Genomic DNA, 16,816 nt, shown 5'->3' with positions numbered 1-16,816 from the left:
GAACAGATGCTACGCTAAGTCTTGGAAGGCCAGGTGCTACAGGCAGATCTTGTCATTACCATACAGTTTTGTTCCCATCTCCTCTCCAGAAGGTGTGCTTTGCTCTTGCTTACTCACCTGGGCAAAAAAACTCTAACTTAGCACAGGTGATGGGTGAATTCTTCCCCCTCTGGAAAGTAAGCGTTGGGACTGCTTGGGAGTTTGAGAGTGCTGTTAGGGTTGAAGAATGAGAAAACTCGGGAAGAGATGTTGCTTGAATAACATATATTAACTCCTAAACACTGCCACGGTTTTGGGTACAAAGCAAACAATGTAGCACGAGGAGCATGCTCAGGAAATTTGCTCTGAGCTTGAACTGTGCTTCGGTTACTTTGATGACAAGTCCTTACGTCTGGAAGCAGTTTCTGGTATAGTGGGTACTTGCAATATAAGGTTAGATTCTTTAGCCTTCGCCATTGGCATTCATAGCTATTGTTACTTCTCACTGACACTCTTCTTTTTGATATATGTCATCTGTTAATCGTACCCACAGCCTGGTGTTCTGCCTTATCCTGTAGTTGATACAAAATCACCTTCTTGCAACAGTCTAGGGATCTGCACAGGTGGCCCACCATTTTCACAGTCCTCTGTGGAAAGCCTAACTGTTCCATGAATCCAGACTCTTTCTACTGTCTCTCCTTTGTCTTGCTTCTCATGTTCTGCACTCTTGATGAGCCCATCGTTACCATATTTCAACTCAGATTTCCTTTTATAGTTGCCAAGATCTAGTTCTCAGTGAAATTCAACTAGGATCCAACTGAAATACAAGGTCTTATCCGTGTTCCACCATCTTCTCTCGCAGTTTTAGCAGAACTAAACAGTGTCTGTTTAGATAATCACTACTCTTGGTCTGTATATTCAATACAAGCAATGTATGGCATGGTATTAGAATGTATACTTTATGAGTGTAGAGAATAGTGAGGTTCTTAAGATCTATAATTTTTCAGTGAGTACATAGATTATTTTGAAAAATACTAAGTGATAGTGTACATAAAATCTCCATAAATTATTTTAGAAATTCCTAAAAACCTGTATTTAATTCCACATTCCATCCTGACCTGGAAAGGTCTTGTTTCACACTTCAGCTTCCTGTGAGTGGCTGTACTATAGAAAAACCAGAGAGTGAGAGCCGATTGGAGAAGACTTTGTATCCCAATCTTCTCTTTTAGGAACAGAAAAAGCATCTTTGGGCATTATGTTAGCTGAAATCAGAACTTGTGTTTCTAGGCTTTGATAATAGAGTTTGCATATTAAAGCATTCTGCTTTTAGAAGTTCATTTGTAAGAAACAATTTCTACTATATAAATATTTTCTGCCTTAACCAAGTGTGCTGGTGTTAGCATTTAGTTTTAAGGGTTCTGCATAAAGGCTGTCATGAGGTGCCAAGTACCTAATTAGTTGCTTACAGGAAGAAGAATTACATTAATTCCTTTGTGGTGAAGAAACTATGTATTTTAATGAAAATAGTTTTAGCAGCGCCTTGTTATCCACTTTTTTCATATTTGTTCTTTTAGTGGATATGACAAGTACAAGAAAACAAGATCTCCTGAGTATGGGGACCTTGGGGGAGGGTTGAATGGGGAAAGCAGAGACAGGGAGGGGAGCAGAAAAAAATGCAGAACTCAATAAAAATCAATAAAAAACTGATTAACTTTATTATTTGCAAACTTGGACATTTCTGGCCTCTACTCTCACAGAACTACACAAAATTTCTTAATTTTGATTTATCCCAAGGAACTGGCCATTGCCCACCAGGCAAACAGGAAGTAGGGTATAGGGGAGGATATCAAATCTGAAGCCTGGGCTTCAGTGGGTTCAGTGTGAGTTCTAGATCAGTCAGGAATACATAAAAAGACATTCTTTCTAGAGAAATGAGTAGAATAAAATAAAAAGAATATTCCAACACACAGTGATTCTCCCTCTCCTTTCCTCCCTCTCTATTCACTCCCCATCTCCCCTCTCTGTAGTTCTTCCCGTGGCTCCCTCTCTTCGGTACTCATGTGTAATCTATTGTCTCAGCCCATCAATTGCTTCCTAATTCCAATTCATCTCCGGTGTCTGCTCCACTGATATGCTCCTTTCAGCCAGCGTCACTACTTCCTTTGACTTCTGCCAAGGCTTACTGCAAGACTGCCATCTTCCTTGTAGCTGACCGCTGGTCTATGTTCTGCTTTCCAGTCACAGCCACCCCTGTCAGTCAAAATCTAGCCCAAGTCAAAGCCATTTTTAGTAGGACAATCCTCCCAAGACTTCCAGAGGAACTGTGATTTCTCTATGATTTCAATACAGTGCTGGATGAGCTACATTAAATGAAGAGGTTAGAGTGTATGTCTTAGTTTCCAGTATACTTTATATTTATTGCAGGAATGACATCATCAGTCTCTCAGTCAATGTTATAGAAACATTGTTTGGTTAAAATAAAAAAAAGTTAGCTGCTTTCAAGTATAAACTGAAGCAGAGGCTCTGTGAGGAGGGCTGGCATCGCGAAGCTTTCTGTCCCGGTCACTGTAGTGCTTTGGATTGTGAGGCCTGTCCTCTTTCCACCACAATACACTCCCTTCATGGATAACAGGCTTCATCAGTTGCAGAGTCTTCAACTCTGAAGAGCCGGGGAAGAATATGTAAACACCATGTTGGAAAATGTAATGCACAGTGAATCTTAAAATGACTATTCCATGTCAATCATAAAAACCTTGTCTCTAATCCCTGGCAGTGAGCACAGGTTTCTGAGGCAGCACAGAACCATATAAAACATCACCGCTGCACGACAGAGACCTGGTACAGGCTTTGTTCTGTTGCAAAATAGCATGTGACCTTGAACACATCAGGGGTGTTTGTGAGTCTTCCATGCTTTATTTGCACAGTGAAGATTCCTGCCCTTATCTACTACCTCACAAGGCTACTGTGAGGATTACATTAAATGATGCTCACAGAATGTTTTAATTCTCTCATCTGAACTCTTACTGTAGTTTACATGTAGCTTTTTAAAGGAAATATCTCTTATTTTGTTCATGAGGTGAAGGGATCACCTTGCATTTACATCCTGGTTCTACTATTTACTACTGGCAAAACTCCTTAAGCACTATTTCTCAGTCTTTCCAAACATGCTCCTCTGTAAAATAGAAATTATCATAACTACATTATCTGGAGATCAAATGGGATAATGCTTATGAAAGCAATAAATCCCCCTGTAAGTAAGAGTCAGAAAATATCCCTGTGTTTCATTTATTTTAATTTTTGAACCCACACAATGATTTCTATCCAGAGATAGTTAGCAAGAACAGTGTGTTTTTATTGCCAGGGAGAAAGAGCTAATGTTTCAGGTACTTTTTATAAGCATCATTTTCTGTTTGTCACAAATTTACATACCAAATATGGTTGTCACCACCCACCTGGAAACCACATGACAACTTTCTATGATTAATCTTGATTGTCAATGTCATTGGATTAGGGGACGAGCAGAAAATTAATAAGACAGAGATCTGGGTATGTCTATAGACATTTTCCCAGGAACAACATGAAGGACAATAAAATGAAGTACTCCAGTAGGACTGTCAATAAGTAAAGACGGAGGTGCTATAAAAGCAAGAGTTGCCGGCATGTAGAGCTACCCTCCTCTACTATGAGTGTGTCATAGTAGACATCACTACTATGACATCATAGTAGATGTCATAGCTGCCATCACAATTGACATAGGACTCTAGCATCTTCAGCCTTTCAAAGTGGACTCCTCATAGTAGACTCTTCAGGGAACTTTTAAACTTTGGTATCAGTCTGGGATTGAGCAGCTACCGCTTTCTGTGCTCCTCAGTGTACAAACCACCATTCTAAGGTTACTCAGTCTATAATAAGTCCATATAAACTCACAAACAAGGGGGAGAGAGGAAGGGGGAGAGAGAGAGAGAGGGAGGGAGGGGGAGAGAGAGAGAGAGAGAGAGAGAGAGAGAGAGAGAGAGAGAGAGAGAGAGAGACTACTATTAAGTCTAGACGTTAATTCTAGACTAATAACTATTCATTGACCCAAGACAACATAGTTTATAGGGTTCTGGGACAGAATTCAAATTTTTAATGTTCCATTTTATAGCTGCATGACCTTTACACTTTGACTGCACTGTGACAAAGTTCACAAGTAATCTCCAGAAAATTATAGGTATAAAGATCTTTATAGATATAGAAAATATATCAGTGTCTTTAAATCATGACAAATGAATATATACATCAAATCATCCACTGAGTTTAAAAATTTAGTAAAGAGAAAAATAGAGAATAAATATGTCATGATTCTGTAAACATCAAGAAAGCAAACGTCCCTTTCTTATTTATTCACTACAGAAGAAACGGAGTGAGGAAACCTGATTTGGATTAAGCCTTGCCTTAAAATCTTGTCCTCTTACTAGTTACATAACTGAAAAGTGGGCTTCTAACCTTATCTCTACAATATTTTTTTGTTGACACTACTGAGGATCATAAGCACACAAGACAGTTGGCCTATAATGTAGTGTAGTAGTTCCTCTGCAAATACTTGCTAACATTTTTGGTGCTAACTCTGTGATCTTGGGCACAGGAATCATTCCCTTCCTTGAGCACCAGTCTCTGAATGCTTACATACAAGATAGATTATAATCTCAAAGATCACTTCTAGTTCTAATGATTTCTAGGTACTAGTGTGTATTGGGGAAGCAATTTCTCCCCCTCTGAAATCTGGTTTTCAACTTTGCAATGTATGATGTTCTCCAAATTGTAAAATAAAAGCACAACATAATAGGAGAAATAATAAGAGGAGAAGAATAAAAGAAAGTTATACATGGTACTTGCGTTCCTGATGCTATTAGCCAGTCAGACAGACTAATGACAACATTAGCTTGAGGAATCTGTCTGGCAAAGTTGTTGCTCATCAGCCACAGTGTTAAATCCTCTACCTTTTAAGACATCACTATGTTCAGGAGCCAAATAAACCTGCAGATACAAACAAATAGCACCGCCAAACCTTCAGAGACATATGGCGTGTATTTGCTCTAGTGAGAAGCTAAAACATACACAATGAATGGGAATGCTAAAATCAAATTTCTATGTCAATTCCTTTTTCTAAATTAAGAAAGTTTTCATTGAGAAGCTGCCAGTGCTTTCATCCTCCACAATTCATTTTATTGGTTAGGAGAAACTATCAAGAATATGACTGTGTCTTTCTGCTAATTTATTTTATAAGATCTGATTAGAAATTTTCTGTGCAGAGTAGAATTCATTTTCAGTCAACAGTTGGACAGACTACATGGATGCAGCAAAAATATAGTGAGACAAAAAGTAGCAAATGCTCCAATACTAATTCAGTTTCTGTCTCTGTCTCTGTCTCTGTCTCTGTCTCTGTCTCTCTCTCTCTCTCTCTCTCTCTCTCTCTCACACACACACACACACACACACAGATATAAAGGAGATATTGATGAATTCTGACTTGGAAGACAGTAATTATTTTCATGTAGTAGTTAGCATATCAGTTAGGGTTCAAATGTAAAGCATAACTAATGTTTCTATGCATTAGTTATTTTCTCAGGTGTTCAGAATGGCCCAGGAATCAAGAGCAACAAAGCAAAGAAAAACACTCACAAGAAGCTTGTGTTCTACCAGCAGAAAGATGTTTAAGGGAAAAAAATCTTATTAATAAAAATCAAAGAAAGCAGGCAAAGCATCCAGGCACAGTGGCAGTCCCAAATATTTGGGAGGATGAGTTGGGAGAATGACTTGAGCTTAGGAGTTTATGACTCTTCCTACTTAGCTTAGTGAGATTGCCTTTTCTTTTGTCTACCCCAAACTCAGAAACCAAACCAAAACAAAATAAAAATAAATAAGTAAATAAACTGCGTGGCCAGGAAAAAGAGACAGTGAGTGCAAAGGATCAGGGAATATGTTCTTGAAGAGGTGAAGTTCAGCATAAATTCAGTAGGAATTGGAAAATAATTTACATAGCTGTGGGTGTGGACTCAAGGAGAGGATTCTATGTATGGTATAGAAACTACAGGGAGACAATATGGGTATTTCTAGGAAAATTGAATAGAGAAGATACAAAGGTCTAGAACAGGAAGGGTTTTTCTCTAATCTGAGAGGAAAAGGCTGGCATCCAAAACTTTTGAATTACAAAAACACCCAGCATAATCTAATTTATAATTTAAAAGGTTACATCAGTTGTTAAAAAGACCTAACTTCCTAGACTTATGCAATGGTATGATGGAAAGCAGTATCCATAAATAAAGATAGTGTAATAAGTAATAGGATTCAATATATATTTTATTAATTGATTTATTGACTTTGAATGTATTATAAACACTGAACTAAAACATGAAACTATTGATTTCTACTACTAATCTAGAAACAACATCGTAACTATTCTTGATTTTAAACCAAGGAACAAGTATTTTGAACAAAACAGGTTTTGTTCAAAAGATACTAATGATTGATTTCATGTGAGAAATTTGATAAATCTATCTAAATCACAGGAAAAAGTTAAAGTTAGAGAGAGAAATTTTTAAGACAGTAACTGGTCCATAGAGTTTAAAGCCAAGAAAGACAAGAGCAAGAAGATCCCCAAGGATGAGTCCTGGGGCAACTCAATATTTAAAAACTAGGGAGCTCAGGAGTGGAAAACAAAAAAGACCATAGCAATGATGACTACCAAAGCAGCATGACACAAAGCAGGATGTCTCACACACACACACACACACACACACACACACACACACACACAAGGTGAGTGATAAGAAAGCAGGGGTAATCAAATGTGACAATACTAGTTGATGGTCAGGTGATATGAGTAACAAATTCACTGCTCTTAGCTGCATACAGGTCTTTGGAGAGCAATGATAAAAGGAACTGCAATAAGAAACAAGGAACAAGATCATCGTTAGACAACAGTGTGAGACATGGGACTGAACTTAAGCAACTTAGTAGACTATTATCAAAGGGAACAGGAGGCAATGTGATAAAGACAGAGAGGAGAAAAAGAGAAATTTATCACAATGGGAAATTCAATTCTGTGCATTTGTACTGATAAACACGGTCACCTTGAATAGGATAATCTAATGTACAATAGAATATATTGCATTTATATTGTAAGAATGGACACAATCTAGTATACAGGGTTAATTTCAGTCTAATTTATAAGTATAGGTCATTCCAAGATATTCTTTGCTTTAATGATACAAACTTGCAGGATCCCCAGTTCCATCACCTCCTGAACTCCCGGTGTATCCCACCTCTGAATATGAAGATGCTTAACTCTGTCCCGAAGAGACTCCCAACTTTTTCTCCTAATCCACCTCTATTCCTCTCTGCCACCAACTGACCTTCTGAAGTAATCCAAACCAGACAACCAAACAACCTCCCCACTTTTCTAAGACTCAGAAAGGCTATCAGAAACAAGGGATTGGAACACCACCAAACAAAGATAAGACTAGATAGCAACACCTAGAATCACAACGTACCAACCCCAGATGCCTGGGCACCAGTCAAAGAAAACACAATCAGTGACATCCATACCATAACCCATGTTTACTCCTCAATTCATCATAGCCAGAATTTGAAAATGGCTTAGATGTTCATTAATAGATGAATAGATAAGAAAATGTGGCTCATTTGCACAAAATATATTACCCAGATGTTCAAAAAAGAATGAAATTCATATGTAAATGAATTGAACTAGAAAAATATACTGAGTAAGGTAACCATACCCAAATAGACATATAAAGGCATATATAATGTGTGTTCTCTTATTTTTTGTGGTTGTTTGACTAAGAATGGCTGCCGTAGGCTCATATATTTGACTGCTTAGTCAACAGAAAGCAGCACTATTTGAAAATATTAGAAGGATTAAGGAGTCTGAACTTTCTGTAGGCACAGTGTCACTAGGGTAGGCTTTGAGACTTCAAAAGCCCTTTCCAAACCTCTTTCTCTGGCACAGATCAGGATGTAGTTCTAAGCTACTGTCCCAGGGTCTGCCTGTATCCCAACATGCTTCCTGCCATTGTAATAATGAAGTGAACCTCTAAAACTGTAAGAAAGCTCCCATTTTAAGTGTTTTTTTCTTATAACAGCCTCCTTGGGCATGGTTTTTCCTCATAGCAATAGAACAGGGATTAAAAAATATGTGGATTTTAGAATTTGATAGGCATGCTGCAGTCCATATAATCAGAGTGTAAAGGATCTCCCAAAGTGGAATTAGAATATATAATTATGGAGAAAAAGGAAGGAATCTAGAAAATGATTATTAAACGGATAAAGGAAGAAAAGATTGAAGTAAAGAAAGTGATACAGCAGGGACGCCTGTAACTGGAGGTTTCTCTCCCACCCACCAGTTCCCAAATAAACCCACTGAGGCTTAATATTAACTACAAACTGTTTGGTCTGTTAGCTCAAGCTTATTATTAACTAACTCTTACAACTTAAATTAATCCATTTATATTTTACTACGAGGCTTGTGGCTTATTACCTCACATCTTGCTTCCCTGATTGCTGCTGGAATTTCCCTGACTCTGCCTTCTTTTTCCCTGTTTCTCAGCTTGGATTTCCTGCCTAGCTGTATTCTGCCTGGCTATTGGTCAAATCAGTTTTTAAATGGTAATAAGACATATTCACAGCATTCAGAAGAGTATCCCATTTTAGACAGCTAAAACTAATTGTCATTTGAGGGTTTATATGGAAACCTACTACAGTAGAAGATTTTTTAAAATTTATACACAGAGGAAAGAGCTCTAAATGGAATCATCAAATAATGAAGGAGATAAAGCCCTCCCCACCAAATCTCTATCCACTGAGAGCTCCAGACTCATGAATTGGTTACATCTAATTGTGTTGTTGGCAAAGAGGCCCATGAAAACCCCCAAACAACTCAAACTATTGCCAATGTCATTGTTTGCTCCTCAGAAACTGATGGTAAGACCCTATTGGTGAAGACAAGACCAATATATTCTACTGAATGCAGAGAAGTTGAGTAGGTGCCTAACTAAAGTCTTCTCCACTACTGACTAGTGTTCATTTTTCTGGAAGGTATTTTGCATTCCTAGAGAAGAAAAGTAAACACCAACCATGTTACAACTACTTCAATCTATGTTGGTAATCTGTCTCCATAATATACTGGTAAAATTATGTTATAAATGAGAGACTACCCCACAGCTATCTGATTGGATTTAAACACCACACCATATGATAAATCATTCAAGGACACTGACTTGGGTATCTCAGGACTAGATATGCCATGGACCTAGGAAAACATTGCATCCTGATTAATAAAAATCCAGAGACTGATATTGGAGTTCAGTCTGAAGGTCAGAAGAGCAGACCAACCAGCCTCTGGCTCTTACCTCTACTTCAAAATGGTGATTCTGCCTCCAGAAATCTTCAGAATGAGACTGTGTCTGAGAGATGTCTCCTTCCGTGTTATATTCTTCTCTAGGGCTAGGATTAAAGGTATGCACCACTACCATTTGGTTTCTATGGCAAACTAGTGTGACTATTGGGATTAAAGATGTATGTCACCACTGTCTGGTCTACTCTCTGATCTTCAAGCAAGCCTTATTTATTAAAATACAAAAGAATCTTACTACAGATCATTAAATAGCATTCTGTTAAAGGAACATAGCAATAAAATTACTCCCAATTATCGCTAGTCACCCTTGGTCATCATCAGAGAAATTTCAGAGACCCATAACTGAATTATGCATTAAGAGTGAGTTGGGACACTGAGTCCTAAATTGGATGTCTTTATCGGAACTTTTTTTTTCCAGATTTTAGGAAGCTACATGAAAGAGTGGCCACAATAATTTTAAGGGCCTTTGGGGATGGAAGATTCCAAGGAAACAATTCCTCCCAGACACAACTGGAATGATGTGTAGATCAACTCAGAGACTGTGGTAGCACACACAGGGATTACAGAGGTCCAAGTCAGATGAGGTCCCAATCCTGAGAGGGAAGTAGACAGGAGCTCCCATACCTATCCAAAAAGCTATCTCTACCTGGCAATCACTTGTCAAGAGAAAGTTAATTTTCTCCAATGAAGTCTCGCTAGGTATACAAAACCTTTAAGAGTAGGTCCCAAGCCCAGTAGTACCTGACCAGCACAAAACTCTGGTTCTTTGGAGTTTTTTTTTTCATTAAGAAAAAATGTACAGGCCATTTTTCTATGGAAATTTAAGGAAAGACACATTGTACACTTAAATTGCCCACTGTAGCTGGCTTAAAGACATAGCCAGTTATTTAAGGGAAACATAAACGTTTGTGAACATTTACTTCTGATTAGTCAGGAAATTGTGGATTGTGAGTAAGGGAGGGTTGAACATGTTGAAATGGTGAGAATAGAGGAGAATCACTGAATATCATTAAGAAGATGTGTGACAGAGGCTGATATAAATATGATCTCACTGCTGGTAGTGTGAAATTATAAATTTAAAGTGACTTAAGTGAACCTAGATGAACCTTTCTGCCTGTGATGTTCAGTTGAGTGAATGGCAGATTTAGTGAAATGAGATAGATGCATAAGACTTGATAATGAACAATGTTAAGAAACAGGGAGGAGAGAGTGTAACTTGGGGGTTTCTTTCTTGAGTAATTGATTAGAAGATAGTAGCAAAAATGCAGAAAACAGATAAATAGTATTCGAGAAGACGATCAGCATGGTTTGGGAATGACGAAATTAAATTATCTTCAGGAAGCTTATATAAACTCATGAAAATAACTGGACAGGATTATTGCCTTCAGTTTTCATAAATGTACACACCAAGATCCAAATTCTCCCAAGACATTGTAGGCTCAGAGAGACAATTACTGCACAGAAAAGACCAACACAACCGCCTGCCTCTTCAGTCAATGACGTCTTAGGAAACACAGGCCCTGTGTATATATGTTTCCCCTTTTGCTTTAAAGTCAGGCCAAACTTCAAAAGCAAACAGAAACTTTAAAATACATGATTTAATTACGTTAACAAACAATATCAAAAACATTTGATAAGCAGCACGAATGGAATTCTTCAGTTGTAATTCTAAAGGACTCTTAACAAGCTCCTAATAATCAAAACTGCCCAGAGGGTCCTGGAGTGCTCCTAAAGATCCCCACTTCACTGAAACCCTATATGTGAGAAACTAGATTACCAGTAAGTGAATCTCTGCTTCTGGTTTTGAACTTACTCAGTATCGTCTCGAAACCGAGAAGTCACTTTTCAAAATCACAACATCCTGAAATTTTCTGTGGGTAAAATGCTTTGGAAAGTCAAAAACACAAGCTGAGAGTTGTCACTTGGAAAGCACAGCTCATTCTTACCTAGTCAATTACAATTTTCACCAAACAACTGGTATGGAACATAGCACTCTCTGCTATGAACTTTTATGTGTGATCTTAATTTATTCCTAACAGAAGAAACCTTGCAAGTTAATTATTATTTCTTCTTTGTTAATAGTCAGAAAATTATTATTTTCTTTGGATCATATGATGTCAGTGACTAGTCACAGTGGCTCTTAACACTTTGTTCTTCCAGCCTCCAGATAATTCTTTTATGTATCAGGTTAAAAAGTCAAAGAAAAAAAATCAAAGAATCATTTGCATTCTTATCTTTTGTCAGGTATGTTATGTAAATGATTTTGATTAATTTGTTTACTTAGCCTGTTTTGACAAAGCTTACATATTCACTCAGTCTGGATGAAGAACAGGGTAAAGATTTCACACTTTCTTCCAGCTTCTCTTCAAGTTCTCCCAACATTGGCTCCCCCCATTGACATTAAAAGTGTTGGGGAAAGACGCTGAAGTTTAAGGATGGTACCTACCTGTTGTCACCCTCTCTGGAGAAAAAGACTGTGAAGGTTTGGATGTTTCCTTTGGCTTCTGCAGGTGGACGCCAACTCAGACGAACAAAGCGACTAGAAACCAAGACAGGGACCACATCTCTGGGAGCAGAAGGAAGGATACTGGAGCTTGGGATGGCTAAGGAGAGACAAGAAGAGACCATCAGAAGTGCTGGTGCTGACTTTGGCATGATGTCAGAGCTGAACTATAACATACATAGCCACGAATATCAAATATCTTCTAGCAAAGGCTAACAAGAGAAATAAATAGTATCTAAAATCAAATCAGGATACACTAGAATTCCCCGACTTTTGAAACAGTGAGTTATGAATAACATATATGATTTTATTGTATGAAATGTAGTTTTTATTATTCTTGGAATGCATGACAAAAATAGAAACAATGCCAATGTAGGAAAACAGCAGTGAGAGACATTGACTAATGCTCTTATTTTAATGTTTAAAAGTTATTTTATGTGAGTGTGCATATGTGTGCATGTGTGTGTGTTTGTGTGTGTGTGTGGTCTGTGTGTGTTGTGTGATGTGAATGCATGAGCAAGCATATACCACTGCACACAGATCAGAAAAAAATAGTACAGTAGAGACTCTCCATCCACCATAACAAATCCTTGAGAATGTGAATTTTTAATATATATTAAGATCTAGATAGGCTCTTGCTTTAGAGGTATGGAATCAATACAATATTATAAAAGTATGTTTCTTAGGAGATCAGTGAAGACATATTCTGAAAAGAGATGGATCAGTGATATGAATGTAAAACAAATTATCATATGTAATTAATGACATTTCTCTGAATTCTTTATGGCACGAGGCAGGAGTTGAGTAAGTAAACGAATAAATGAGTGAATGAACAAAAAAATTCATGTGTCCATATTTGAAGTAAAAGCTACAATCCAGAATATAAGCAAGACGTTCATGTAAAAAATTAAATTAGTAATGATTTGGTCAAAGTGAATCAATTAGCTTTTCCAACAGGTTGAAACTGAAAGAGAAGGGTCATACTCTCACAGGGATGTAACAAAAGCTGTTGATTGCTTTGTTTGTGATTTTCATTATTTTAGAAGATGCAATTATATATAATTATCATAAATAGGGATGCCATCTGATGTCAGGTAAATACACAATTTCTACTGTCAAAGAAAAGTTATGATTCATTTAATTACTGATTTCTTAGGTGAGAGGTGATTAACAACAGAAAAGACACAGGACAAACAGTTGTACACAAACTGACATAGACTTCTGTAAGATTCTCATTTAATATTAATCTGATGAGACACCAACATTCCAAAACACAATCATAGACTTCTGTGTGAGCATAATGCCACATGAAAACAAACTGTAAAGACCTTAATTTACCAGAGTAGGCTTTTGATACAACTTAGAGTTGTCTGTTTATGTAATTTTAGAGGACTGAAAATAATTAAAAGCAACAAGTTAAGGGCTCATAATCAGTGTGAAACCAAGTGATCAACACCTCCCCATCTCTAGCCTCAGGTGCAAGTTACCCAAGTTATAGCTCTGTGTACTCAACTTTATTGGGTCCTACACAGTTATGTGATTATATTGTAGCTTTCTCTCTGTATCTGCTTTATTAATTTTAAAATAAATTACGTGGAAGAGCACAGGTATATGGACAGTTTAAAATGATATGTTCTATGTTGTAAGCTATGGAAGAGTACATTTGAAATGTCACATTTTGCAAATGGAAGGAGAGTCAGGTGATAGATTTGCAATAAGTTTGGTATCACCATGCCGCCATATGTGCGTGTCTTAATTAGGGTTACACTTGTTGTGATAAAAAACTATGACCAAAAGCAAGGTGGGGAAGACAGGCTTTATTTGGCTATACTTCCACATCATTGTTCATCATCAAAGGAAGTCAATGAAGGAACTCAAACAATGAAGGAATTTGGGCCCAAGAGTTGATGCAGGGACCACGGAGAGTGCCGCTAAATGCTTTGCACTTAAGACTTGCTCATTGTGCTTTCTTATAGAACCCAGGATGGCCATCTTAAAGATGGCACCACCCACCAAGGCTGAACTCTCCCATCTCAATCATTAATCGAGAAAATTACAAGCTTGTCTACATTTTCTGAGTTTTGGTTCCTTCCTCTCACGTGACTTCAGCTTGTATCAAGTTGACATAAAACCATCCAGCACAGTGCATACACCAAAATATCACAGTGTGGGGCTGGAGAGATGGCTCAGTGGTTAAGAGCACTGACTGCTCTTCCAAAGGTCCTGAGTTCAATTCCCAGCAACCACATGGTGGCTCACAACCATCTGTAATGGGGTCTGGTGCCCTCTTCTGGCCTGCAGGCATACACACAGACAGAATATTGTATATATAATAAATAAATAAATTTAAAAAAAATATCACAGTGTACGCCCTACATGTATAGGAATTGATTTCATTTAAATAAAATACTATTACTATGTAGTTTTCAGTTGAATAGGGACTAGCCAAAGGCTGAAGTAGTTTGCATGAATAATCTGCTGGTATAGAGAAAAATGCCTTTAATTTAACAATACATAATTGTCATTTGCTGTAGCGTGTCCCTGAATTTAAGAGTGAAGTTAGTGACTGTTGCTTGTAGGAAGAGCTCTGCATCACTTAGAGTTGGAAAAATGGATTTGCCGATTTTTGAGTCACTTTTCAATTCCAACGTCATTCTTCTCCTAATTATGGTGTGTTTGTAAATGCATAATTCATCTCTGATGGATATGTTTTTTTCTTTTGTTCAGCTTCCTGAATCAAGAAAATGTTTCATCTTGACAGATGATTTCTAGCCTCAAGCTACAAACAGCACAGTTGCCTCTACAGAACCTGTTTTTGTTTTTTTAAGGTAATAAGGAATAGTTTATTCTAGAGCAATGTTGAGTGACCAGGGCCTGGAAATATAAATGGAGGTTACACCAAATTCCGTGTGTCAATGTGAAATTGATTCCATGAAGTTTTATAATTTTATAGGAAAAAGATAGGGCTAAACGAAAGCAAGTTTAACATACATTGATGAGATCAGAGAGATGATTATAGAAAAATGAGGCAAGCTTTCTATAGGTCCAAGATGTTATCTGGTGATATTCTTTGCTTTTAGATAGATGGGAGCTATCTGTCTGCTAAGTTAATAGATTTTAAAAGTTTTTTTTTTATCTATCATTACTCCTAGCATGTTAGTTTAGACACAGAAGTGGGCAAGGAATGTCTGTTCTAGAAGGTGAGAACTAGCCCCAGGTACCAGCCTCTTGAATCTGCAACATGCAATCTCTCTGTTGATATGGAATTCCCCTCTGTATGCTGTGAATATCATTGGTTAATAAAGAAACTGGTTTGGCCTGATAGGGCAGAACAGAGATAGGCGGGGAAAATTAAACTGAATGCTATGAGACTGAAGGGTGGATTCAGAAAGAAGCCATGTAGCTCTGCCAGAGACAGACACTGGAACTTACCTAGTAAGCCACAGTCTCGTGATGATACACAGATTAATAGAGATGGGTTAATTTAAGATATGAGTTAGCCAGAAATATACTATTGGCCAAACAGTATTGCAAATAATATGATTTCTGTGTTATTATTTTGGGGCTGAGCAGCAGGAAACAAACAAGTGACCTCCTACAACACTCCATGTTACTGAAGGTCTAAGCAGCCATCCAGGTTCAATAGGCACAGCTTCTTCTCAGGAGTTTTCATTCATAGTTCCCACTGCTGGCTAAGCATTACATTCTGTGTATTATTTATTAAATATTATAAGGTATCTCATGGCTAGGAAGGCTTCAGCTTTGTCCATGGATCTGATATAGATGGAACTGAGAAGTGGGGAAGACCCCAGTCTTCAGGAGAAGAGAATAACTGGTAAACACCCTAAGGAAGCAATTATTCATGCAGTGGCTTCTTGAAAAGCCACATTTCTGATCATTTAAATATTGGTAAGCTGGTTCAGTGAATGCAAAAACTATATATACAGGAGAAACTCTACAGTCAATCTTGATAAAAATTTGTAAAATTTGGTTATTTTTGATGATTGTTCCATTTATAATCTTCACTCCATTAAGCCTAATTGTGTTTCTCCTTTCTTAATTTTAGGTATATTAATCTATATCACATGTAAATATTATCTCATATACAGAGGGGATTAAAATAACAGATCTGGATCATGACGGCTATTATATGCACTATCTTTACACTGATTTTTGCAGACTATTTTCTCTAGTTCTCTGATTGCATTCACTTTGTGCAGGGCCTGGCTGAGTCAGTGTCCTGCTGTGAACTAAACTGGTTATCTGCGAAATCCTTTAAGTGTGGAGGGGAAGAAGGTGCCTCACTTTCAAATGGTTTGAAAAACATTTTCCATACGAAATTCATAACCGCTAACATAAAGGTGTAGTGGATTTTACAGAATGGCAGGAAGTTTTCAAGTTCTGGCTCCTTGGACCCTTTGCTTACTTTTTGATATATTTAAGCTTTTCAGCAGAGAAGTAGAGTATTTACAATAAATAGAAGCTTGGCTGCAAGTCAGTCTGTTAGAGCAGAATTAGGAGAGGAGTGGAAAAGACTGACATCTCATACACAGTATTTCTCTTGAGAGCAAAGACAAAGAAAGGTACACAAAATCTCCCTGATTTCACCCTGACAGATGCTTTAAAGAAGCATAGAGAAGCCAAGTTCTCTTCCTCTTCTCAACTTGCTTCTCTTTCTGGAGCAATCTTCTAGTTGTTTTAAGGTCAGATACATAACACCCACCAGTAAATGTGTACATCTATGCTCAGCTTTCCTGTTCGCTATATTTAGGATTTTCCCACTGAACAAAGCACACACACTTTAGCACACTGTTGTGGTCACTGTGACGTGTTTATCCCTGTAATATGCCTGCTCATCAGATCTAACACAAGTGTCTCCCAGCAACTACACCTTCGTGTAATTCACCTTCCTTCAGCTCATA

The 16,816-nt window shown here is 37.6% G+C and overlaps 1 protein-coding gene across 1 annotated transcript in view; it reads right to left on the bottom strand.

Moving 5' to 3' along the window:
• Positions 1-16,816, bottom strand: part of Dcc (DCC netrin 1 receptor) — a 1,076,497-nt gene that overhangs the window by 302,663 nt on the left and 757,018 nt on the right. The window contains 1 exon segment of the mRNA XM_085676444.2: positions 11,838-11,994. Coding sequence (XP_085532570.2) covers positions 11,838-11,994 — 157 coding nt within the window.

This window comes from Myodes glareolus, chromosome 13, assembly GCF_982192425.1.
Source record: "Myodes glareolus chromosome 13, mMyoGla1.1, whole genome shotgun sequence".
Taxonomy (NCBI): Eukaryota; Metazoa; Chordata; class Mammalia; order Rodentia; family Cricetidae; genus Myodes; species Myodes glareolus.
This window is presented reverse-complemented; position numbering and strand designations above follow the sequence as displayed.